We start from the raw sequence: 24752 nt of genomic DNA, 5'->3' as shown, positions 1-24752 counted from the left end.
ATTCTGCACACTGGGAGGATGCGGCAGTGACTATCCACAACCTGCAATCATTTCCTCCAACTTGGCCCGCCATATTTTCCCGGACAAGAGCCTGGGCACGGTTTCCACAAAAGCCACACCGCCCCGCAGCTGTTTGTGATCTGAGAGACGCTGCTTGATAAAATCTTGTATGTCCTCTACTGTCTTCTGGCAGACATCAACGCCAGGGCGGAGTGCGACAAAGGCGCGTGGGACTTCTGGAACATGAGCCCTGACTCCAGCCACAGCTGCATCGGCAATGAACGGATGTTCACACAGCACTGCTTCCAGCTCGGCAGGCGCAACTTTCAGGCCATTGTAGTTGATGATTTCCTGGAGGGGCTTCTCAGTGCGGCTCCTTGTCTACGAGTGAGGAAATAAACTCACCTTCGTGCGGCCGACTACGTAAAGAAGGTCGTTGTTGTCTTTAAATCGCATCATATCACCTGTGCGGTACCAGCCGTCTGTGGTGAAACCCGCTGCATTTGCCTCAGGATTTTGGTGGTAGCCTTGGGTTATCAATGGTCCTTTGAGTAGTGCTTCGCCAGGCTCACCAACAGGAACATCGTTGTCGTTCTCGTCGACCAGTCTGTCATGGTCAATCAGCAAAATCATCATATCCAAAGAAGCCTCTGGCCATACCGTATCAACATGTTGGGCAGCAGTTCGCCTACGCTTCCGGATGTATCTCTCGCAGCAGGGGAAACATGAGTGACTGCACCAGTGGTTTCACTTGCACCCCAGGTCTGGCTAAGGAGCGTTCTTTCTTCTCCCTCGCCTCCGAACTTTGCACAATGGTAGACCTCTTTGTTCAACGGAGTGGCTCCAGAATAAGCGATTTTCAGCGATCTCAACTGATTAGTCACCGCCGGATGTCTGGCTAGTCCCAGATAGATCTTCGGCAGACTGAAAAATGTCGTAATCTTATACTGCACATTGTACTTCAAGAAATTGCCAAAGTCGAATGAGGACATCCAGTAAACTATTCCTCCGTCGTAAAAGGCGTTGACAAAATATCCTTGCACGCCTGAAACATGTGCTGTTGGAAGGTGTGCCAGAGTGCGTAGTTCAAAAGGCTTTCCTGCTGCTGCCCACTCTTTCCAGATGGGTCTGTTAATGTATGCTGGTAAGAAGGCTTCTGCTACCATATTCTGATGTGATATCAGAACCCCCTTGGGCAGACCCGTGGTACCGGATGAGTAAAGCATACAAGTCTTGCTATGCTCGAGTTCGTTGGCGTCGGTAATCTTCCTCCATTGCAACTCTTGATCGAAGGTACAGCGAACGCTTCCATCAATACTTTCCAGCTTGATATCCGGTGTAGACTCCAGAACAAGGACATTTCTCTTTGTCAAACCGACGATCTCAGCCGCCGCTTCTGCGAGAGCCTTGACATCCGTACTGCAAACAATCACTTTGGCAGGTCCATCTCGCATCTGTCTGACCAGCTCCTCGGCCGTGGCACCTGGACTGGCCGCAGAGTAAATTCCCTCGGCGGCAATGACACCAAAGAAGAGGCATGCAAGTGCATGTTGGCCAGTAGACACTGTAGCTACCACATCTTCACCGGGTCCATTCTGTCCAATGCCATACTCATGACGGAAGAAATGAGCGAATTGACGAGTTACAACTCGTGCTTGCGACTTTGTGATGACTTTGGTTGGATCGCTGGCTACCGCGTACAAGGGCGTGTCTTCTTTTGCTGCACAGTGTTCGGACTCTGGGAACGCGACATCAGCTTGAGATACTACATTGAGGGGAAGTGAGAAGTCGCACCGAACAGGAAAGTCAAAAGGTCCACGCTGGGGATGTCGGCAACATTATCCTGATTGTATATCATGTTGACGTCTCTTGGAATGTGTGAAGGAGTATGAATCAACGATTACGACGACTCGTGAAGGACATGAGAAGCTAGTTTGGCAAAAAGGCTGCAAGTTACTTAACTTAGGTCGTGCTTGCTGTTCAGGCTTCATCTCTATCGACTTGGCAACTTGTCATCTCCTGCCATATATGGCTTTGTCTTGCATCTTCAACTATCACAAGATATGTTTCCTCATTCCCTGAGTGTAATCTATGATCGACAGACCCTTTCCCAAAGCATTGTAGCCGCTCTGCTTGTGGGAGGTCAAAGCGATGAAGCGCTCAGGGACACCGGAACCGACCGACCCAAGATATTACCAAGGAGTTGACAGGGGTCTGTCTTCATCAGGGTTCATATATGGAGAGAGTCGCCATTGCGATCTGCAGTCATGGCTGTGGTATAGATTGGAGAGTGTGGAGTAAGGCATACTTTCTTATATATGACGGCCACTCTAACTCGGCCGAACTCAACCGTACCTTGATGGTCCAAGACAAACACTTTGTACCATGGACTTGCTACTATATCGCCGCTGATCTCTTACCCAGCACGGTGCTTGAGCGAGAGGGAGGATTCCTCCATGCAGGTGAAAAAGACCAATTTGATAATGAAACAAGCTGTCCCAAACTCTTGACGAACACGAATCGAGCAGTGGGTCCAAGGACGGACGTAATTTCTCGGGCGTATGCTCTGTTCATCAGTAGCTGCCACGTGGCTCACGGTGTGCTGCGTGGCTCTAGGAGGATACTGTGAGAACTACTCCCAGTATCCAATTCAAGGTCAAGATATCAGAATTCGGGGAGTCTCGCGAACGGAGCCCACGCACTTGGTACACATATAGATACATGGAAGTCAATTGAGAGTTTAACACGGTATGTGCTCAATTGAATAGATATGACTATGATCTGTATATTACTGGTAAACACAACAATGATAACAACGAACATAACCTCCCTGGAACTGCTAACAAGTTCTCACGACGAAGCAGCAGCTGCGATGATGACATCTGCTGCCTTCTCACTGACCATGTAAATGGGAAGAGCGATGTACATGCCGGGGATCTTGGGGAAGATGGAAGCATCCACAACGCGGAGACCATCAACACCGCGAACGCGGAATTGGCTGTCAAGAACAGCCATCGGATCGTCGTCAGCACCGATAGGAGCAGTGCAAGAGGCGTGATGGCCCCAAGCCTCGTCCTTGATGAACTGCTTCAGGTCCTCCTCGGAAGAGACGTTGGTGGGAGGCCAGACACGCTCGAATTTGCCATCAAGAGGAATAAGATCGTTGAAGGCCGTGATACCGTGCGTAACACCTTCGTAGACAGCTTGAAGATCCTTGTCGCCACCGACGCCCTCGCCGAGGGAGTGGAAGACAATTTTGGGAGTGTCGCGAGGGTTGGCTGAAGTCAAGTTGACGGTACCAGCATTGTTGCGAGAGTGAGCCTTGAGTGTGAGCCAGGTCCAGATGCTGAGATCCTGAGTAGCGTGAGCAGAGTAACCAGGGAAGTAGCCGTTGAAGTAGGCAGGGACACCACCGAGGAAAAGATCAGGATCGCTCTCAGAAACCGACGAGTGGTGAAGGAAGCCAAAGGCAATACCGTTAGTGGTGTAGCCTCCCTTGAGAGCACCGACGTTGTTCTTCCAGTTCCTGTAGCAAGGATCATCACCCTCAAGGAATGTGCACTTCTTGAGCAAAGAGAATTCAGTCGGGGCCTTGCCGACGACACCGACCTCGTATCTGTCCTGCATGTTGCCGCCGACACCGGGAAGGTCCACAACGACGTCAATGTCATGGGAGTGAAGTTCCTGAGCAGGTCCAACACCGCTAAGCTTCAGAATCTGAGGAGTGTTGAAAGCACCACCAGAAACAATGACCTCACGACTAGCGTGAACCGAACCAGAAATGCCGGTGTCTTCAGTGCCGGCGCGAGGATCAGCACGGTACAAGCTTTGGCCAAAGAGGTAGTTGACACCGGTGGCCTTAGGTTTGGTGTTGGAGGTGTCGAAGTTGACCTTGGTGACCAGGGTGTTGAGGGCAATGTCGAGCTTGTACTTCTTGGAGCCGTCCTTGTTGGTGGCTCCGGCGACCTGGAGGACAAAGTCGCGAGGGGAACTGCGAACATAGTCTCCGTCCATGGAAAGGGGAATCTGGTAGATGAGCTCATCGTTGTCGCGGGACTTGCTGGGATTGTTGATGTCGAGAGTCAGAATCTGGGGACACAATCAGCAATAATTCAACACGTCGGAAGTGGCAAGTATGATACCTCGGCAAGACCAGTGACGGTGTGCAAAAGACCGCCAATCAAACCTCTGCCCATGGCGGTAGCAGCAGCAGTGACAAGCGACAGAACCTTCAGGTCCTCGGCGATGAGGAGGACTGGGGTGACACGAGTCTCCAACCAACCGCTGTAGCCGTGACCAACAATACTACTAGGCAAGTAACGGTTGCGTTCAAGCCTCTCGAAGTACTTGCGCATATTACTGGCAATCCACGACTGGTCTCCGGTCAAGGTGGCAATGTCATTCCAGTCCTTCTCGGTGGGAAGGATAGTGACTAAGGCGTTGTGCTGGGCGCAACCACCAAGAGCTCCAGTCCTGGGATAGAGGATACCTTTTCTCACCGAACCCTCGGGAGGGTTGAGACCAGAGTAGTACTCACCCGAGGGTGTAAGATAGGTCATCTTCGAGTCGCGCTTCGCTTGCTCTTCATCTGCGTAGTGATCGACGAAGAAATCCCATTGAATGGGGTGGTAGGTGCTGGCGTAGGGGTGCAAAGCTGGGACTTGGACTTGTCTATCGGTACCGTGATCCTCGCCTGCATCGATAAGCAAGACGCTATGGCCAGCAAGAGCAAGACGAGCCGCAAGGGGAGAACCGCCAGGACCAGATCCAACGACAATGTACTCGTAAGTCGAGTTGGCTACGGGTCCTTGGGTCGGATAGTTGTAACCATTAGGAGGGAACTGAGGGTCGTTGGAGAGCTTGGGCCATGTCCACTCAAAACTGTCTGCTGTGAGTACGAATCATCAGGGTTGAGTGCTTGGTCATACTCACGCATTGGCACCTGCTGCAAACACAGCAATGGTGTTGATGACTCTCATGATTGAATATTAAGTTGTAGAAAAAATACGACAAGTAGCCGCGAAAGAAGACGACGAGATGATTGGCGAACGGCGAGTTGATGCAAAGAAAGGGCGGCGTGGGAACTCCAGTGGGTGAGAAAAAGACTGAATGACTGGGAGAAACCCTCGTGGATGAGAAGGAGCCGCAGAGAGGGACCTACAAGATGATATAACCTACAAGAAGCACTCAAAGCTCGAAGGCAGCGGCGGCCCAGATTGAGGTCAGGACGTCTCTGTGCGATACAGCACGCCTATTCGGCACAAAATGATCCAGAACCGTTTATTGACTGTCATCCTGGCTGATCTCAATCGACGAAGGGAGATGACATTTCCAGTCGCAAACACCATTTGATTGTGTTCGTGGACGGGAAGAGAATACGAGGCAAGCAAAATTGATGAAGGTGGTCATGAATTGAGTGGGCTTTCCTTGCTAGCTGCCGTCCATTCAAATTGCCGATCATTTGCCGGGGTCAACGTCTGTTCACCTGCACTAGATACAACCATAACCTTACTGATATGAACTCTGGGTCATTGCTTGATTATGGATTAGACGAGTCATGTAAGTGATCATGTCCAAAGTGTTGCAAAGACCCACGCTGCTCGTGTTCCCCGCGCTGCTTGCATTGCGCCGTCAAGCTTCCTGACTCGGTAATATAATATCGGGCGCGTCTAACCCACCACCTGAACCTGCAGTCTGACGACATTGTTGTTTGACAGTCGTACAGACAATCACCGCACTGCCATCATAGTATTACCACATACCGATCATCATTGGCGGGTGATACAGGCCCCTTGAGACCTGCCGACCCAGCAGACTCGATACCGAGGTGAGAAGACCGGATGTAAACCTGGTTGATTTCTTTACCGTGCTATGGGATCTTCATTTGAACTACATTTGGTAGATACAACGTTCCTTTGAGACATTGAATCAATCTGGGAGACTCGGTCACATTTGATCAGAATTTTGGAATCTGATAGTTGTGATAAGAAAGTGCTACCAACGCAAGCTTGAGACAAAGTGTGTCATTACCAGTCTGATCGCGTCGGACCCTCAGTAGCAACGTCTTCCGAAGATATCCGCTTGTTTATCGAACTTTCGTGAGAGACTGGTGCAGACAACAGCGACCTGCCTCGAGTAGATGCAGGTTGACAAAAGAGAGATATGGTCGTGCCCTCGTCGCGCTGGGGGTCTTTTGATCTCTCTCGAATTGGTGCCATCTGTCATCTTTTCCGGCGAAACCACTTGCTCTTCAGTCGCTGATGAGTCGTGGTAGGTGCTCTTTTGGATATCGAAATTATGTTTCCAGGTTGAGTCTTATCATCTTTGATTCTTTGCGAGGTCCACCAGTGGAATGAAGTCTTCCTCATCGCCGTGTCTCGGAACTCCGACTGGTTTCGCACTAACAGTGGTGGTGATCTTGCTTTGTCCCAGCGAGCTACCCGTCAAGATTGAGTTGTTTGAAACATGGTGGCCAGTCGGTCTGGAGTTGGCCCTAGTGGTGCCCAGTGACTTTGCGCCGAGAGACACGAAGAGGGCTCGCACTGATGGAAGACATGCGCAGATGATGCCGACATGAATTTCGACGGTGCTCCACCAAGCGGCGTCATTGTAATCCCCTGAGTTGGATCGTTAGATGCATGCAGTTAACAATGATTGCGAAAGCTTACATGTAATGTTTTGAGAATTGGCAAACACGATTAATGAGTGCAGGCGAACAACACTGACGAATGTAACGCTGGCGGCAATTATCAGCTATCGGTCACTGATCTCGAATCGGGATGACTTACAAGATACCAAGAGAGAACATGACCATGACCATCAACTTCTTCTTCAAGCTGGTCTGCAGCGCATAGAGCTCTTTCAAAGGAAGTATGAGGATGACGAGATCGATGACGATGTTGAAGATAGCGCTCATCCATCCTTGAATGTGGATGTTGTTGCATGAACCCGGGTAGTTGTCGTCAAGTTGCTTCCATGAGTAAGGTACCGGACTGCATTGGAAAGTAGTGGCTAAGATGAATGAAACACCATATGCTACGCAGATGGCCATAACGATGTGGATGATTCGGCGGAAGCTCTTCAAGGGAAAGACACGGAGGAAGAAAACGAGAATTGAAATCTTGGTCGCTGTGAGTGAGGCAAAGTAGAAAATCTCGCCCAGGTAGTAGTACTGGACCATGTGAGCATGAGCGTCTTCACTTGTTCAATCAGTTTGCCTTACAAAAAGAACGTTCTCGATGTTCGCCAAGGGAAGGGTCCACATGTCTTTTCCAAGGCCGTTCTTGGATACTGGTGAAATCGCGTTAGTCTTGATCAGTCACCTAATGTTGAAGGGGCGATTGACTTACGGAGAATAGAGAAGATAGTTGGAGGTGTAGCAAGGGCTACAGCAACACAGATGGCATGATCGTCCCAGCCCATCAGTCGGCCGCTCGCTGGTAAGACAGAGCAGAGTCGCAAGAGAAATATCACCAAGGCAATGGCACCACCAACGACACCGACAAGTAGTGGTTTCAACGACTCGTTGCGTACTGGTGCACCGCACATTGTCGAAGAGACGTTCTTGGTTACTGGAAAAACAAGTCAGTCACAAAGCTGAGTTGCTTCTCCAAGGTCTCAATCATTTACCTAGACCCTCGTATGTGGTACATGATGAAAGAACGCAAACTGTCAAGTTGGCGTTGAGCGGGGCATTAGTGCATAGACAGTTGATGTCGGTCAGAGTACAAGCAGATTGAGGAATAAGTTCTGCGAGACAGCCCAGCTGATTGATGTAGTCAGATACATGAGTTGAAATGGTTGTGGGCCGTGTGTTGTCCTCACTGTACACTTGGGATATGATGCCTGCGCCATCGCCAGAGCAGACGAGGCGTCAGAGTTTGCCAGCGTTGTTGCCGTCAAAGCAGCCAGAGCCACTATGGTGCTGAAGGAGAACTTCATGTCTGCAAAACTTCTGTCCTGTCTCCGAAAGAAGCGGTGGCATGAATCCACAGAAAAACGAGTGTAGTGGTGAAAGGACCAGGAGGTCAGACGAGGACTGCTTCTGCTCCAGAAATCGAAATAGGCACTATCTCAGTCCCGACCAAGTCTACTCATATGGTTGTCCAGAAAGTCTAAATACTCCACGTTGAATTCGGGGTCTGCGGCGTAAGCCGATCCACCAGGTGAGAGTCAGGGACCATGAGATAGGTGGGAGGTTGGTCCAGTTCGAGAATCATATTAAAAATGATTCCGCAGACCCGGGTAATCACTAGGACGGTGCTCGCAGGATTGTGTTGGGCGATAGAGCGGCAGTTGAACAAGCCTCTGACAGCGCAAAGAGCTGTCTCAGTATTCGCAAGACAATGTCGCCCAGGATTGATGCGACCATCATGTGCGCTAGACCTACCCGCTTGGCTTGACTTGTCAATGATCTGCTCAGTCTTTTGTCGGTGCAAGAGAACATATTTATGCTCCTCGTCAATATCATACAGTGTACCGAGATAAGAGCTTGCTATCCAGAAAGCATATGATTTTTGCATCTCCAACGAAGACACGTGAGCGTATCACTTGAACCATCTTCGGGATTGAGCGTCGCTATAATAATCAAAACAACAAAGGACATGTGCTGCCCACGTAGATTATGCTATGCTTGACAGCGGGTCGGGTAATCGGACCGTTGGAAGAACCGTAACTTGGCAGGCATGATATGTGTCGGAGCTTCTGACAAGATCCAGATATGGACGGTTCGGTTTAGTTTCGCCTCGCGCGAGTCAGCTCGAGTGGATGAGTTGCAGACAAATTGAGGTCGTCTCGTCAGGCGAAAGAGGTGGGAAATGTTGGGCGGGGAAGGTGCACGAGCAAGCACAGGCGCTTTGTGCACCGTGCGCTGCCACATCTGACTGAGTGCGCGACCGACCGACCTCTTGTTGTCTTCCATTGAGCTCAAGCTCAATCGATGGATGATGGTGCACATGGCACACACGGAGATGATGCATACCCTTCAATCGGTCACTTCTGGCGAATAAACCAGCTCTTCCAACGCTTGGATGTCTTACTTCAAAAATCATTTTCAGCGTGGAATTGACAAGCTTCGGGGTTATCTTTCGCTACGCAAAGATATCATCATGCCCACTCCAGCTTCTGGAAACAATGTACTAATTCTCCTGAAATGCTAAACGTCTAATCCGGACGATCTCAATTCCAGGTAGTCGCTGGTTTGTCCAGCGCTCGATATTGGCCAATGATCAGGTATCCCCGATACGTTTTTGATTCACATTTGGTGTTTCTGAGAACACTGTCCCCTGCCGTGTGCTTAGGGAGGCTCGATGGATTTTTGAGACCTCGCTGTCTCCCCAAGACTGATCTTGCCCGAGATTTTGACAGAACTCTCCCCCTTGACACAACTTTCTTACTGTCTTTCCTTTAGCCCACAGCTGCAGGGCACATTCTGCTTGCCTTCGTCATGAAGGTGTCCATTCTTTCCCTTGCGTCGTTCGCCCTGACTTTACTTTCTTCTGGTCTTGTACACTCTTTTCCGACCGCTGAGAACTTTGCAAAACTCACCCATCGCAATGCCTTGGACAACGCTGCTTTTGATCCAGAAGATCTGCATAACAATCTTCTACGTCTTAAGCAGAAGCGTCTTCTTTTTGATCCGATGACCACCCCCATCGATGGTATCTTGTTCAGAGGAGCCGAACTTACACCGTTGCTGACTCACGACAGTGTCTGGAAAACACGCCTTTCAAGCCCCGAACTTCGACAAGGGAGACCAACGCGGTCCTTGCCCCGGGCTAAACGCCCTTGCGTAGATAATCCTCATCGGGTGATAGAAACTGCTGAGGACTAACTTCTCTAGTAATCACGGCTATATATCTCGTAACGGTGTCGTCGGGGTATGTTGCTATGGTGTTTCTTGTTGCATGCCCGGCAGCTGACCGAATCCTCATAGTTTCTTGAGGTCATTGGCGCGGTCAATCAAGGTAAGACATCGCTCGGTATCAGTGACTCTGCCACCGAAACTTTTCTAACTCGTGACAGTTTACGGTATGGGCATTGATCTCATCACCGTTCTGGCAGTCATGGGCACCGTAGGCGTCGGCAACCCGCTGGCTCTGAACCCTGGTTTCTCCATTGGTGGCGAAAGCCGCAAGTCAAGCAACCTACTCGGTAACTTGTTTGGACTGCTCGGTACACCCAGAGGTCTGGACGGTGCTCACAACTGGATCGAGTCGGACTCATCAAACACACGTGATGACTTGTACGTTACAGGCGATGCATCCACTATGAACATGACTCTCTTCCTGGAAGCGTACAACTCTTCAGACGACTTTGTTCTCACCATGGACGATATTGGCGCACGTGCAGCGAAGCGATTTCAAGACAGTATCTCGAACAACCCGAACTTCTACTACGGCCCATACACGGGCATGATTGCTCGTAATTCTGGATACGCTTTCACTGGGCGTATATTGAGCAACCATACCAAAGAGTACCCTCTAGGAGGTCATTTGAGTAAGCACCTGCCAGAATTGACTGGATCTCCAAAACAGTTACTAACGTATGCGCAGCAAAGGATGTTTTTGCCAGTTTTTACGCCGTCAACGAAGAGGATGGTCAACTCTGCTACAAGAAAGGCCACGAACAGATCCCCGCGAATTGGTATCGACGTCCGATAGACTACGGTCTCGTCCAACTGAATCTGGATCTTGTAGCTTGGTTCCTGAAGTACCCCGTCTTGGCCAGCATTGGAGGCAATACTGGAAAGGTCGATACATTCACCGGTCTGGATCTTGAGAATATCACTGGCGGAGTCTTGAACGCAGTCACACTGCTTGAGGGGAACAATCTTGTCTGCTTTGTGCTACAGATTGTGAAAACATTCTCGCCGAACTCTTTGTCTTCGCTGTTCAAGACACTTGAAGCTCCATTGAAGCTTGTCAGTGACGCTGTTCTGGATCCATTGTTGAGTCTCAACTGTCCCGCGTTCAAAGACATGGAAATGGACGGAAAGGATCTGCTCTCTGGACTTCTCACCAGGTACCCTGGTGCTGGTAGGAGTGGTGTTGCATTCTAGGAGTTTAAAGCAAACGCGTTGCACAATCCGGAACGAGCTCAGTAGAGTTGAAGACTTGATTCTGGGTCCTAGCGATGGTTGTTGTCGATATAGAGAGGCGGACCTGATCATCCAATGATTGTTGCAACATCATGTTTCTGAGACCCGACTGTCCCTCCCGACTCATAGCATAGTTTGAGAACCCCAACCAGTTTCTCGAACTAAAGTCTATCGTGCGCCCAATAAGACAAGGCTGACGCATTCTTTGATCTGTGAGCTGTAGATTTGTCGTGTTGCCTTGCTTTGATACAAAACGTTAGAAACACCCTTATACTTGAGTTATCTAGGAAGATGCGACATCTAAAACCTCAATACAGTCAACGAGATACTCACATGACCCATGATCGACTGCAATGATGGAATCAGTTTTCGAGGCAGGGTTGTCCAGCCAGCTTCGAGGATAATCCCAATTAGTCAGCATCTTGGCGCCTTTTCGAGATCTCGAGCGCACCGTTCAAAACTCCCGATACACATCTTTGCAACATTTACCATGTCATCGCCTGAGATCTCAAGAATTTATACGATCAAACTTATGGCATCTGGTGATTTCCGACGCGTCATGTCGTTGTGCGATTCGTGTGCGACAAACGAACAACCAAAAGCGTGTCATGGAGAGGTCATGCTTCACGTTGAGAATCGCTCACAGCGACAAATAGATATCCGAAAAATGTATAGTAAGTCAGAAATGTAGAGAACATGACGTACCCACTATCCGGCGTACTGTTAGCGCAAAAAGACAAGGAACCAAGGACACAACAACGATGAACCAAGCCGAAAACCACATTCGGACAACCAGTCGAATCTACCATGGCAGAGCCGAGCCGTCAAAGGACAAGAACTTGCCCGAGGTCTCCTCTCTGGTTGCAGTGTCGATCTAGAAATGTCAGCGTACACCACTCTCGAAATAAGTGATGGAGACAACTCACTCTCTCAACCATTCCAGTGGTACTCTTTTCAAGAGTGGTAAAGACATCAGGGTTGTCGACCAGATCTGCCATGCCCATACTCTCAACAACCTTGAGTGCACCCACGGTCGCAACAGCTCTGCCAGACATCATCAGTAAAAATTTCCAGTGTCAGGCGAAAAGGAGGTCACACATACCCAGGATGCATAGCAAAGATAATCAACTCCGGATGTTCTGCATGAGCCCTTCTGACCAAAAAGTTCGAAGCCGCCTTACTCGCACCATAAACACCAGCCGAGAATGGAACATCTCCAGTAGCACCGATAGATCCAGCCATCGAAGACATGTAAGCGAAGATAGGCTTCTCTGCTTTCTGGAGCAGCGGCAAAGTCGCCTGGAACAATCTGATGGGGCCAGCGGTATTCACATCCACATGCTCAAGTAAGTCCTTAGCGGTGATTTTGGCAACCTTGGGGTCAGCAGGAGGGGTATAGTATCCTGCATTCGCAATCACGACGTCGAGGTGGTTGATTCCTTGGTTGGAGATGCTGGAAACGGCTTCGAGGGCATCGGTGTCGGATCTAGATTCGACCTTGACGATGATGAGTTTGGAGCCAGATGCCTTGGGGATGTCGTGGAGGGATTGTTGTTTGGTGGGGTCGCGGACAGTGGCTATGACTGTGGTGTCAGGGCGACTGAGATATCTTTCCAGCAGGGACAGACCGAGGCCGCTGTTGGCGCCAGAGATGAGGATGGTGTATGACATGTTGGCTTCTTTGAGGAGAAGTGATTGGGGGATCTAGTCGCTTTGTAGTTGAGTGCTTGAAGGATGTCGCGGTAACTCTGATGAATCAAATTTCTGTCAGCTTTTCAGAGTTTGGTAGTTATATATCATGTTTGGATACTATGCTTCGGAGAGTTTATTGTCCAAGGTATGCGACCATGACCAAGCAGATGCATATGGCTTACAAACTCGCGCTTCGGAAACGACGAGCATAGGGCGTGAGATTAGGAAGCAATCCTGATGGGCCGGCGAAAATGGATGCCTGGATGCCCGAGCATGCAACAAGCGGAAGGATTCTTGTCTCCGAGAGGATTCGCTCGTGTATGCTTGGCTGCCTTGACCGGTCCGCTTTTGTAAACAACAACATTTGATCAGCGAATCAATACTTTCGTATTCATACATTTGTTCATGCGTCTGTGAAGAGAATCTGGAGACCGATATGCTTATAAACTATTCTCGCGTGCCAGTGAATTAATCTCGGAAGCGATGGTGGCTTCAATCTACAGAATTCTGTCGCGGCAGCCTACTGTCTCCAAGCAGCAACATCAACTTTCGTATCCCACAGCTCCAACGCCTCGGAGCGACTCATCGTTTCTCCACTCACAGGCGGCAATCGCCAGACCGTAATACCAAATCCGCTCATCTTCAGACTGGTGACCAACGGACCCAATGTGACTCTCTTGACCGTGAATCCTCGTGTCTTTAGATCTGCAATTGCAATCTCTGCGAAGCGAGCGAGCACTTCATCACTAGTGCTGCCGAGAGAGTTGAGTAGAATCACGACTTCATTGTCCTTCTCGGGCGAGGTGGAGGAGGAGAAAGGGATGAAGGCTCGATCCTTGTCGGAAATATCAAGGAGTAGGTCAAGCATTTGGGCTGTGAGGGACTCCGGCGAAGGAACAGGGTTGAGTTGTCGCAGACCGGGCTCGCCGTGTGCTCCCATGCCGAGTTCGATGGTCGCTGGTGGTAGGGATTGCAGGTCGGTGAGCGTAGCGTTTGGCAATGCCACACTGGATGCTGTCAGTGTTGAATCGCCGTCAGATAACGGTTAAGGAACTCACCGATCAAAGGCAACCCCCACGGTACCGACGTTGGCAGCGACATACTCCATAACTTCAGTCACACGTTCCAGAGTCTCTCCTTTGGCAGCGAGCGCACAAGCACTCTTCAGCGCCATGAGATGACCACTCAAGCCTCTACGACCGACCTTTCCACCCTTCTTCCTACCGACCGCGACATCATCGCCTACAGGAACGAATCTGACTTTGTAACCACTAGCCTGTGCTCTTGTAATTGCCAACCCAGCATTCAGAATATCACCGGTGTAGTTGCCGCACACGACCAGTGTGCCTTTGCTCTCTGATCCATCCGTGGGCTGGCACATCCTGATAGCCTCGTAGATTTGAGCTGCGGTTGGCGAGGCGAAGATGTTGCCGCTCACGTAGGCGGAAAGGTAGTTGGGTCCCACGAAGCCGCCGAACATGGGTTCATGGCCACCTCCGCTGAAGCCGATTGTTGTTACATATTTGTTGCGGAAGCTAGCTAGGTCGGAACGGTAAAGGATCTTGTAGGGTGGGTTGTAGGATAGATTTGGATGGATGTGGGTCAAGCCTGCTAATGCTTCATTGATGGCATCTGCTTCTCGTCAGGATAGCTGCATCGCGAGGGGAGGTTTGGCGTCGTACCTTCTGGCTTGTTGATGAAATGGAATGTCTCTTTGACAGCTGGAGGAGCTTGTTGTGTTGCTGTTGCCATGGTGCAATTCAATATTTTACAGCTTCAAATTCAATATGTGAGTAGTCGTCTATGCGACAGATCTTGGTCAAGAGAATCAATAGAGGTGACGGAGAAAAGCTGCGAGGCTAGCTCATCATGTACACAGCTCGAGACCACCATGTCACGACCTCGGACTTGCCCGATCCATGCATCCCACCCCGAACAAGCCATCTTTCGGTGGAGAGCATCCAGGATCGCCGAGAAGAACGACAACAATCGGTTTGTTCGCCGAGGGTTCGGTGCGGGGGTGCTTCTTCGGATGACCCGAATAGGCAAGGCCGGTGGCTTACTCCATCCCGGGGGACATGCCGATCCTCGCGACTGAGAGACCGGCTCACGGAGGTGCTGATGTCGACTAGGATAGCTGAGCAAGAGAGAAAAGTGTACCCGGTCCCAGATCTTTGATCAGACTATACCTTCTTCCCCTCGATCACATCAACGCGACATTTCCTTGCTCTCGTGCACAGAAACCCGCAGACAAACACCCTACCGACCCCGCATTTTACCCCACCATACGACATGGCAGTCGTTGTTGAACAAACAATTCCTTTCGCGAAGGAACAGCTCGATGCTGAGAACACTACGAGGTGGAACTCACTATATCCTCTAATCCGGCCTTCCATCAAAGCAATCAAGACTACATCAGGTCAGACGGTGTTAGTGGACCAAACACTTGCCAATGACAAATTCGTCAGAGTTGTTGTGGTCGGAAAGGCTGGCAACTTCTCAAACAAGCTGCTCTCGGACAAGCACATCACTGCTGTCGTTACCAGTAGCGATAATGGTAATACACTCTCAGGCAGGGAGCTTGCCAAGGCAATCGATGAGGCTGGGCACCAGCAGCAAGCCGGTGTAGTCATTCTCAAATCGGGAAAGCAAAAGAAGTTGACAAGAGTCGAGAACCAGTTGGTAGAGGTTGGACTTGAGAGTGACTTGGAAGTAGATCACTTGATCCACCTTCTAGGTGCTTCCACAGAGTCTGCAAGGTACGCAAGCATTTGAGGCAAGCTTCGAAGACATTAATTGACCTCTTTCTAGATCATCCCTTGATAGAACTGTCGAGATCTTGAACGCCTACCTCGAAAACTCGACCACCGTGACATCAACATTTTCGACCGGAAAAAAGGATGGTCGACCAGCCACAACGCTCGCCGAAGAAGACTCTCGTGGATATGAAGAAGCAAGACATGCCATCACAAAAGCACTCGAACAAGTCTTACAACCACATCTCGAGCAGAAAAACGGCGTCACTCACTCAGTACATTACTCAGATGTCAACGGTCTGTCGCGCTTGGAGAACTACATCCTTGGGTTGGAAATTGCCACCTACCTCAGTGAGCTTGCAACGACCGTGACTGTGTCGCCATGTTCTAACAGCCAGCAGGAGAAGCAGGTTTGTCGTACCGTTTGTCAACTTCAACGCTCTTGCAACATGCAGATCTTGCAAGAGGGTTCTCGATATCCGCCTGTCCAGTGTCCGAGCAACACCTCGAGGCTCAATCTGAGCCGACGAACCCACTTGCTGATGAAGCCACCGAAGGCAGCAGCCTGACCAAGGTCGACTCGCGGTTCATGAAGTTCAACGACCACGCAGTCCGCAGCCGCATCGAGGATGGCTGTGAAGCAGTAATCAAAGAAGAGGCAACCATCACTCGTTATGATGAGATTGTTGGCGACGGCGATTGCGGCTACACTCTTCGCGATGGTGCAAAACAAGTTCTTAAGTTCATCGCAAACAAGGATCTCTCCGAGCTGCCTCAGACACTGAGCGAGCTTGTGCGTGACCTCGAAGTCAATATGGGAGGCACATCCGGAGCTCTGTACTGTATCTTTTTGACCTCGCTGTCTTCCGCGCTGGCTTTGACGAATACAGTAGCAGAGGCATTGTCAGTTGCTCTTGACCAGTTGCTCAACTACACGCGAGCAAGACTCGGCGACAGAACCATGTTGGACTGTCTGATCCCGTTCGTGGAAGTACTAAAGTCGACTGGAAATATCGAGAGAGCTCTTGCGGAAGCAGAGAAAGGAGTGGAGAGTACAAAGAATCTCGAGGCCAAGCTTGGAAGGAGTACGTATCTCGACGAGAGTGCGACCAGAGGCGTGCCAGATCCTGGTGCTTACGGCCTGCTTGTGTTGTTGAAGGGTATGAGCGTGAGCGAGCAGTAGTGTTTGGGTAGCAATGAAAAAATGGCAGCATTGTAACACGAAAGTCTATTCTCAGTATTCTTGTACAGTACCTTGATGGCGCAAAGGTTTGGGGATGCTGGCCGGCGAGAGTTGTTCCTCGGCTGTGATCGTCGCTCACCCCGCAGCAGCCCAACTGTAGAAAGAGCCACCTCGGCGAGACTCTCAGACTTATTGAAGCGACACGTCTGTCTACTTCGAAGCAACCTGACCTCTATACTTCGCAATCAGACTTACTTAGACAAAACTGTCAATCGCCTCTTTTCACAGTCTATCACCATGACGCCTGTACCAAAAGTCCCCGCTTTCAGCACAACTCCGCCGTCGACCAAATATTGCATCCTATCATATCCAACACCAGAGATACTGGTCGTTACATTGAACCGACCGAAGCAGCTCAATTGTATCAGTGCAGAAGGAAATGAAGAGCTAGATGCCGTATGGAAGTGGTTGGATGCAGAGCCCAAGCTATGTGTCGGCATTCTCACAGGCACTGGCCGGGCTTTCTGCGCAGGCGCCGACCTGAAGGGTATGTTCTGTTCCACTCACAAGGACGCGCTATGGCTGACACGATGAATCAGAATGGAATCAAGCGAACGCTTCCGGCAAGCAGCGCAAGATGCCAGTGACTGGCTTTGGCGGTCTGTCACGCCGTCGCGGACGCAAGCCAGTTATAGCAGCAGTCAACGGTATTTGCTTCGGCGGAGGTTGTGAAATGGCCATCAACAGCGATATGGTCTTTGCTTCTTCGTCTGCTACCTTTTCTCTTCCGGAAGTCAAGCGTGGTGTTGTGGCCATCGCAGGAGCCCTTCCTCGAATTGCGCGTGTGGTAGGCAAGCAGCGCGCCATGGAGATGGCCCTGACTGGACGTGTGTTGAAAGCTGAAGAGGCTCGTGAATGGGGTCTGGTCAATCGCGTCGTTGAGGGAGATGTGCTGGACGAGTGCGTGGCCGTAGCCAAGGAGATCGCAGGAAACAGCCCGGATGCTGTCATCGTCAGTCATGAAGGTGTAAATCTGGCATGGGACGGCCTGGGAGCAGATGCAGCGACTGAAAAGCTGATTGCAGAAATGTATCCGAAGCTGCTGCAAGGAGAAAACATTCACGAAGGTGTCAAGGCCTTTGTCGAGAAAAGGAAGCCTGTCTGGAAGGCTAGCAAGCTATGAATTAGGATACCATCCACGGTATACGATCTAACGAGATATTTCGCCAAAGCACGGCAGAATGGAAATCATCAAGCTCTTCTGGTCGTCGATTTGCACGCTGCCTGGCGCTGCTTCCAAGCTTGAGTTGTGGTCTGTGCGCATCTCTGCTTGTCCACTCTTCGCGTGAGTGGACTCAACTCGATTGTTCTCGACATATTCGCAATCAATTCAGCGTGGAAAGAGCTGTTATGTGATTCGAGCCTTGGTCGTTGGATGACTCGCGCGATGTCCTGCCCGTCAGCTGTGTCGCCTTGTGGACGTTGAAGGTCAGGCAAATCCAGTCGACGATCCTTCGTGGCATACGCGTGCGATATTGTGGTTCTACACGATTTGCTCCTCAAGCTTCCTATTCGCCTCCGCGACCATGTCTCTGATGTCCACCCTCCAGATTTTGTGATTGCGCCACAATATCTGCTCCTTGAGCTTTGCCGGATCACGTTTACACAACCGATCTCTCCACTCGTACAACTCTACGCTATCTCGGCTGCTTTGTACCAGCCACTGTGTGCGCTCTCGTCTCACTGCATCAAATACTTCCAAGACCTTTTCCAGCGTCTCTGTTTTTGCGACCTTGGTGGATTGTTCTTCGAGTCTATTCCATGCTGTATGGAGCAGCTCAGCCAAAATTGCGCTGTCTTCGATGCAGATACCCGCGCCCGCTCCGTGGTGAGGTCCTGTTGCGTGAGCAGCGTCTCCAATAACTGCTACTCGTCCTTTTGCGTACGTCGGCAGTGGATGATCTCCCAGATCAAAGATGGCCCATTTGTCAAGCTTGTCTTCCAAAAGGTCGAGGAGTGCCCGTACTTTAGCACCCCAGTCCTTGAAGTCTTGTTTGGCAGATTCTTTGGTTGTTGGGACTACAAGTCTTGCATCCGTCCATTCGTCGGTGTCGTATCTGAATGCGACTACATTCAAGATTTTGCCGTGTGCAACTGGAAAAGTCAAGACGTGACCGTCCTGCCCCATGTGCATTGTTCTGTTGGTCGCTAGATCTTTTCCGAGAGCTTTGATGGCATTGTCCATATTTAGCAGACCTCGGTATGCATATCGATGTGTGTAAGTAGGTTTGGCTTCGGGAGCATCTTGTCCAAATAATATGCCGCGAACGCTAGACTTTATTCCATCGCTACCGATCACTGTTCGATTTGTTAACGAGTTTTGCAACCTCATTCGTGTTTGAGGAAAATCATATCTCACCTATATCAGCCTCTGCAGTCGTTCCGTCTGAGAAATTCAGTGTCAGTGGGTTGGATCGCCCGTTTTCCATGATTTTGTCAAGATGCTTGTTGAATTGTGCAACTCCCTCAGGAACAAGTTTAATCATCTCTTCCAGGAAATGCGCGCGGTGACATCCATCAGCCGGAGCATCCCTCGTGACATCAAAAAGCCACTGCTCAGAGCCAGTATAGCTATCGACAAAGTCATACCACGTATTGATCTTGTCGGGTGATCCGCTTGACGTGGCGACGCGAAGGTATGCCTCGTGGACCAATGGATCGCACTGTTCCATTGCTTGCTTTGCATTGGGAGAAAAGGCAATGCCAGCGCCTATTTCAGTGAACTGCGGTGCTTGCTCGTAGATTCGTACGTCGATGCCTCTTTTGGCGAGAGCGATGGTGAGGGTCATGCCCGCCACGCCTCCTCCAATGATCGCGACTGAGAATTGAGGTTTATCTATTGGCATTGTGATCGGATGCTCACTGGTCAAGCAAACGGTGTCTGCGATCAGTCCAACAAGTCAGAGTTGAGATCGTGCAAGGAATCAGTAGGATAGCGATTTGTCTCTATGAGGAAGATGTTCCCGGAATGTACCTCGAGGGACATTCTCAATCAGGCTATTAGCTCGATCCATGGAAAAGCGGAGATACAAATACCATGACGAGCCCCGCTGAATGCGGGCTGTAGCGGGACAGACAAGACCCCAGTTTCGTCATGACGGACAGCGATCCGAAGATCATGACTGCACTACTGGCGGATATCAGATTCGGCATCGCTCTGAACCTCTCAAGCAGTCTCTCTTCTTGTGGCATCTCACTAAACACCATATACACTTCCTGTTACAGTCGGCAGGATGCCTCAGAATGCTCGTGCGCTCGTTGTGAGAGAGCTCGGAGGACCTTTTACTCTCGAGGACATCATTGTTGATGATATACGGCCTGATGAGGCCCTTGTCAAAATTGAAGCCTCGGGTATCTGTCGCACGGATTTACATTGTGCAGCCGGTCATCGTCCAGTTCAAGTACCCGCCATCTTCGGACACGAAGGTTCGTGTTCACATTCCGTGTTCAAAGACCACACCTCTGATGTTAGACAGGTGCTGGAACCGTACTCCAAGTAGGCGAACAAATTACAGATATTCAACCTGGCGATAAAGTTTTGCTGAGTTACTCCATCTGTCGTGTCTGCAAACAATGTCGTTCTGGAAACCGAGCCTACTGCGAAAGGATACTTGCCCTCAACTTCAGCGGCAAGCGAGAAGATGGCTCTAGTCCTCTGTCTCTACCAGATGGTCAAGCTCTGTTTAGCAACTTCTTCGGTCAAAGCTCGTTTTCGGATATAGCGGTGGTCAACGGGACTAGTCTGGTCAAGGTTGCTGCGGATACACCTTTGCAGCTCTTTGCGTCACTTGGGTGCAGCATGCAGACTGGAGTCGGCGCGATATTCAATACATTGGATGTACAACCAGGGTCGACCGTAGCAGTCTTTGGCGTAGGCTCCCTCGGATTATATGCGATCATGGCCTGCAAGCTTCGACAAGCAAAGAACGTCATTGCAATCGACATACAGCCATCACGTCTTACACTCGCATCAGAGCTTGGAGCGACTGCCACTATCGACAGTTCACAAGGTGATGTAGCAGAAGAGATTCGAAAAATATGCGGACCATCTGGTATTGAGCGAGCGCTGGATTGCTCAGGGGTTGCGGAAATCATCGAGACAATGATAGAGTCCTTGGGAACGAGAGGCAAAGCTTGCTCTGTCGGCTCTAATGCGCCAGGCACTCGGATAAGTATAGATGTGCATAAGCACTTTGTTCGGGGCACACAATATGTTGGGAGTCACCAGGGCGATTCTGATCCTCACGAGGTAAGTTTAGCGAGTCGCTGTCGATATTCATGCTGATCTTTCCATAGATGGCACCGATGCTTCTGAAGGGGTATTCGCTCGGGAGATTGCCTCTTGAGAAAATCACGACCGCTTACAAGGTCGAAGACTTTCAGCGCGCGTTCGACGATGTTCAATCGGGCAAGACCGTGAAGGCTATTCTGACCTGGAACTAGCTAGTAGAACTAGCTATAAAAATGCATGATACCTCGAAAACAGAATCAGATCGAGGAAGGGAGGGAAACCTTTTTCCTAGTTTCCGCTATTTTCACCGTGCCAACTGATCTGTTTGGTATTGTAATACAGATCAAGACCCCATGAAGCATTCTGTGTACCCCAGCCGCTGCCCTTGACACCTCCTTGAGGTCCAGTCGCTGCGTGCATGTCAGTATCAAGTCTTGCGGTAGTATAATGACAGCACTTACGACTGATATATACAGTGGATGAATTAGTATGCACCTGACCATACTCGAGTTCTCTTCCCATCTTGATCGCTCGCTCGAGGTTTCGCGTGTGTATCGCAGCATTCAATCCATATGCACTGCGGTTCGCTATCCTGATGGCTTCCGCATCATCGTCAACGATATAGACACTGGCGCTTGGGCCAAAGGTCTCCTCGTCAATGATTCTGAGATGATCTGGAGACGTCTTGGGATCAACCAGTACTAGTGTGTTCGAGATTGAACAGTTGTTTTGCAGCGAGCCATCTCCGCAGAGAAATTTTGCTCCTTTATCTTTTGCATCTTGGAGAATGCTGACGGCGTTCTGTGCTATGCTTTGTGAAACTGCAGATTCGGCTGGCGCTTTCTGGACTTCGTCCACCAGAAGCTTGATGAACTCATCCGCGACACTGCGCAGTACGATGATACGTTCTGTGCTGAAGCAGATCTGGCCATGGTTTTTGATGGCGCCCTGAGCGCATAGGCGAGCAGCCTTTGCCAGATCTGCATCTTCCAAGACTATCGCCGGACACTTTCCACCCAACTCTAATATTGTCGGTTTGAGATGTTTTGCCGCTGTCGCTGCGATGATCCGGCCGACCGCAGCGCTTCCTATGAACTCGACCTTGCGAATATGCTCGTTTGCAATGAGGCTCTCAGTCACAGCTGCTGCATCTTCGCGTGAGGTTTGAAGACTGTTGATGACACCCGGAGGACACCCAGCCTGACGGAAAATGTCGACAAGGATGGCGTGGGTCAAAGGAGACATTTCGGAGCACTTGAGCACAACCGTACAGCCAGTGACAATGGCAGAGCTGATGGCTCTAGTCGACAAAACAACAGCCGCGTTCCAGGGTGGGATGACGAGAACCGGACCAATTGGTTCTTTGAAGACAAAAGTCATGGTGTCAGGTTTGTCGGTCGGGGGAATGGTTCCCTTGACACTGCTGACGCATGCTGCGGATTCGTTGATATAGTTGGTTGCAGCGAGGACGTTGAATTTGGCCCATCCTTCAGTACACGCGGTTTCCTTTACCTGGGCTTGGACAATCTCGTTCAAACGTTCCTTGTATAAACCTGCGACTCTCAAAAGTAATCCTCGACGCTCTGTTATCGGTGCATTTCTCCAGGTTCGAAAGGCGCTCCACGCTGCGTCACATGCACGACCACAAGTTTCTGAGTCTGCGCTGGCATAGAAATGGACATTCTCTCCAGAGACCGAGTTCTTGACCGGTACAACACGAGCGGTATCGAGAGGTTGCTCAACGTTGTTGATGATGATAGGAACGACCTCGCGACCTTGTGAATCTCGTTTGAGCTGCATAATTGATCGACTCCAGACGGATGATAGAAAACCGATTAGTAGGATTCAAGAATCGATGTAGACAGATGGGCCGGGAGTCTGAATGCAAAAGCATTATATCCATGAACTAGGGATGATCACTGATGTAATGATGCAGGACCTCGGCAAAGCGGCTTCGTTGCTTCCACCAGCGGAGATATCAACTGCCGAGTCTTTCTTCGGTTTCGTGCAGAGTCCAAGGTCTTGCTCATCATATATGACTGCCAGATGTAGCAATACAGTTTGAGCCTTTGATGGAGATGCTTGAATTTGTTGTTCATCGAACAAGTGTGTAACCTAACCACGTCTGCACAACTTCTCAAGCCAACCCAACCATCTTCAGCGAGTCATTCCACAAACGAGTCTCTCTCTCAGCGTCATAAGTATGCGGCACATAACCCCAGCCCTCTGCACTGTGATCATCGGGTCCTTCAGGCGCAACCTCACACTCGGCCAGATACCTGCCTCCCTTGTTCTCCCAGTCCTTGGCCACAGCAGCCCAAACAGTGGTAGCTGCACCCTGCTCGACACTCTTCATGACCTTACCAACAGCCTCGTTCTGCGCCCAACCATCCAGGGTAGCAGCATCGACATGCTTCATGAGTGGTGTGCCGATGAGTCCTGGATGCACGGCATTGGCATGAAGACCTTTGTTGCCATAGCGTCTTTCGATCTCGTTTGTCATGTAAACACTTGCAGTCTTTGACTGTCCATAAGCCACCCAAGCATGATAATCCCCATTCTCGAAGTTGTAGTTGCCAGTCTCGTTGATGGATGCAATACGATGAGCCGACGACGACAGATTGACGACCCTGGATGAGAAGACGGGGGTAGCGGCATCCAACATCGCGGGCTTCAAGAGTTCGAAGAGCAAAAAGTGGGCGAGGTGGTTGACAGCAAGTTGCATCTCGAATCCATCCTCCGAGAGTTGGAGGTCAGGGAGAGCCATGATACCAGCATTGTTGATGAGGATGTTGACCTGGTTTCTAGAAACCTTGAGGACCTGAGCAGCAGCACTGCGGACACTCGACAGAGAAGTGTTGTCCATGGTAACGTAGTCTGCAACAGTGCCTGGTGCGAGCACATCTTGCAGTGCAGACTTGGCTTTAGAGATATCGCGGGCGATCAGGACGAGGTGGGCTCCGGTATGGGATAATGCTCGTGCGGTTTCGACACCCAAACCAGAAGAAATACCGGTGATGACGATGACTTTGCCTGTGAGTTTTCCTTCGGCACCTTCGTCTTTGATGATCTGAAGGGCTATAGGGCGAGCGTCGCCAGGACCGGCAGGGTTTGCGAAGGCAGATGCGTAACGAGACATGTTGATTGATATGGCTGGCCGAGGTCCGAGAAAGCAGAGGTGGGGATGAAGTAGTTGTGTTGTCAGACTATGAGGGCTGGGAAAGGGACATTTATATGTTCTCTGTAGGAGGCCCTTGTTCTGCACTTACACTTTATCGACTCACCATCTCCTCTGCGAGTTGCTACCTAGCCAAGACATTTCCTCACCGGCCTTGAATGAGTTTCGCGTCGTCAAGAATGGTATAGAGACTCGCTAATGGAAAATCTTCTTGCGGCGTTAGGAAGTTGCAACCCCGTGGATCGCCGACCGGGATGTATGTTGTACCGTAGCTTTTGTAAAGCAATTCATCATGCATACTCATGCGCATCGATCAATGCTCTGGCCCTAATATGGCTGTGAACAGAGAGGGCAACCCAAGCGAGCAAGATTCGAAAAGAGGAAAGATTGTGTCCGAGAAGGCCAAATTTTGAGTTTGGGCGCAGAAACGGGGGTGAATACGGGCCGGACGAATATCATGCCGACTTCAGTTGCTCCGGACTATTTTCCGGTAGAGCACGTTGACCACCAAGACCATGCCCTAGACGGACGTTAGCGATTGTTGTTCGCAGATG

At 50.3% G+C, this 24752-nt stretch overlaps 12 protein-coding genes across 12 annotated transcripts; 4 read left to right on the top strand and 8 right to left on the bottom strand.

The window, feature by feature from the left end:
- Positions 1–30: 30 nt before the first annotated feature.
- On the bottom strand, positions 31–1858 carry M436DRAFT_42860 (acetyl-CoA synthetase-like protein; the record flags this gene model as incomplete). The annotated part of the gene is made up of 4 exons (XM_013573583.1): positions 31–351; positions 406–607; positions 661–1738; positions 1795–1858. The coding sequence occupies 4 exons, from the start codon at positions 1856–1858 to the stop codon at positions 31–33; spliced, it is 1665 nt and encodes a 554-aa protein (XP_013429037.1).
- A 992-nt stretch (positions 1859–2850) lies between these two features.
- Positions 2851–4979, bottom strand: M436DRAFT_80589 (GMC oxidoreductase; the record flags this gene model as incomplete). The annotated part of the gene is made up of 3 exons (XM_013573909.1): positions 2851–4089; positions 4143–4881; positions 4933–4979. The coding sequence occupies 3 exons, from the start codon at positions 4977–4979 to the stop codon at positions 2851–2853; spliced, it is 2025 nt and encodes a 674-aa protein (XP_013429363.1).
- A 1339-nt stretch (positions 4980–6318) lies between these two features.
- Positions 6319–7941, bottom strand: M436DRAFT_42910 (CFEM domain-containing protein; the record flags this gene model as incomplete). The annotated part of the gene is made up of 7 exons (XM_013573598.1): positions 6319–6617; positions 6669–6736; positions 6789–7171; positions 7223–7290; positions 7350–7571; positions 7630–7765; positions 7825–7941. The coding sequence occupies 7 exons, from the start codon at positions 7939–7941 to the stop codon at positions 6319–6321; spliced, it is 1293 nt and encodes a 430-aa protein (XP_013429052.1).
- Positions 7942–9640: 1699 nt separating this feature from the next.
- On the top strand, positions 9641–11059 carry M436DRAFT_80587 (Cloroperoxidase; the record flags this gene model as incomplete). Its single annotated transcript, XM_013573908.1, has 6 exons — positions 9641–9659; positions 9709–9790; positions 9842–9878; positions 9935–9965; positions 10024–10497; positions 10554–11059. 6 exons carry the CDS (start codon positions 9641–9643, stop codon positions 11057–11059), a joined length of 1149 nt encoding a protein of 382 aa, XP_013429362.1.
- An 841-nt stretch (positions 11060–11900) lies between these two features.
- M436DRAFT_62554 (nor-1) lies at positions 11901–12769 on the bottom strand (the record flags this gene model as incomplete). Its single annotated transcript, XM_013573745.1, has 3 exons — positions 11901–11972; positions 12025–12142; positions 12201–12769. 3 exons carry the CDS (start codon positions 12767–12769, stop codon positions 11901–11903), a joined length of 759 nt encoding a protein of 252 aa, XP_013429199.1.
- A 541-nt stretch (positions 12770–13310) lies between these two features.
- M436DRAFT_42234 (Dak kinase) lies at positions 13311–14542 on the bottom strand (the record flags this gene model as incomplete). The annotated part of the gene is made up of 3 exons (XM_013573456.1): positions 13311–13797; positions 13849–14425; positions 14473–14542. 3 exons carry the CDS (start codon positions 14540–14542, stop codon positions 13311–13313), a joined length of 1134 nt encoding a protein of 377 aa, XP_013428910.1.
- A 540-nt stretch (positions 14543–15082) lies between these two features.
- M436DRAFT_42536 (Dak phosphatase) lies at positions 15083–16729 on the top strand (the record flags this gene model as incomplete). Its single annotated transcript, XM_013573523.1, has 3 exons — positions 15083–15549; positions 15602–15897; positions 15948–16729. 3 exons carry the CDS (start codon positions 15083–15085, stop codon positions 16727–16729), a joined length of 1545 nt encoding a protein of 514 aa, XP_013428977.1.
- Positions 16730–17026: 297 nt separating this feature from the next.
- Positions 17027–17912, top strand: M436DRAFT_62551 (ClpP/crotonase; the record flags this gene model as incomplete). The annotated part of the gene is made up of 2 exons (XM_013573744.1): positions 17027–17276; positions 17329–17912. 2 exons carry the CDS (start codon positions 17027–17029, stop codon positions 17910–17912), a joined length of 834 nt encoding a protein of 277 aa, XP_013429198.1.
- Positions 17913–18272: 360 nt separating this feature from the next.
- M436DRAFT_42080 (FAD/NAD(P)-binding domain-containing protein) lies at positions 18273–19635 on the bottom strand (the record flags this gene model as incomplete). The annotated part of the gene is made up of 2 exons (XM_013573422.1): positions 18273–19087; positions 19149–19635. The coding sequence occupies 2 exons, from the start codon at positions 19633–19635 to the stop codon at positions 18273–18275; spliced, it is 1302 nt and encodes a 433-aa protein (XP_013428876.1).
- Positions 19636–20022: 387 nt separating this feature from the next.
- On the top strand, positions 20023–21232 carry M436DRAFT_42197 (GroES-like protein; the record flags this gene model as incomplete). The annotated part of the gene is made up of 3 exons (XM_013573446.1): positions 20023–20221; positions 20266–21038; positions 21086–21232. The coding sequence occupies 3 exons, from the start codon at positions 20023–20025 to the stop codon at positions 21230–21232; spliced, it is 1119 nt and encodes a 372-aa protein (XP_013428900.1).
- Positions 21233–21308: 76 nt separating this feature from the next.
- On the bottom strand, positions 21309–22820 carry M436DRAFT_42384 (aldehyde dehydrogenase; the record flags this gene model as incomplete). The annotated part of the gene is made up of 2 exons (XM_013573493.1): positions 21309–21430; positions 21482–22820. The coding sequence occupies 2 exons, from the start codon at positions 22818–22820 to the stop codon at positions 21309–21311; spliced, it is 1461 nt and encodes a 486-aa protein (XP_013428947.1).
- A 337-nt stretch (positions 22821–23157) lies between these two features.
- M436DRAFT_42375 (NAD(P)-binding protein) lies at positions 23158–24159 on the bottom strand (the record flags this gene model as incomplete). Its single annotated transcript, XM_013573490.1, has 1 exon — positions 23158–24159. One exon carries the CDS (start codon positions 24157–24159, stop codon positions 23158–23160), a length of 1002 nt encoding a protein of 333 aa, XP_013428944.1.
- Positions 24160–24752: the final 593 nt, after the last annotated feature.

This window comes from Aureobasidium namibiae (assembly GCF_000721765.1).
Source record: "Aureobasidium namibiae CBS 147.97 unplaced genomic scaffold scaffold_5, whole genome shotgun sequence".
NCBI lineage: Eukaryota > Fungi > Ascomycota > Dothideomycetes > Dothideales > Saccotheciaceae > Aureobasidium > Aureobasidium namibiae.
Note: the sequence above shows the minus strand (reverse complement) of the source record. Positions and strands in the feature narration are given on the sequence as shown.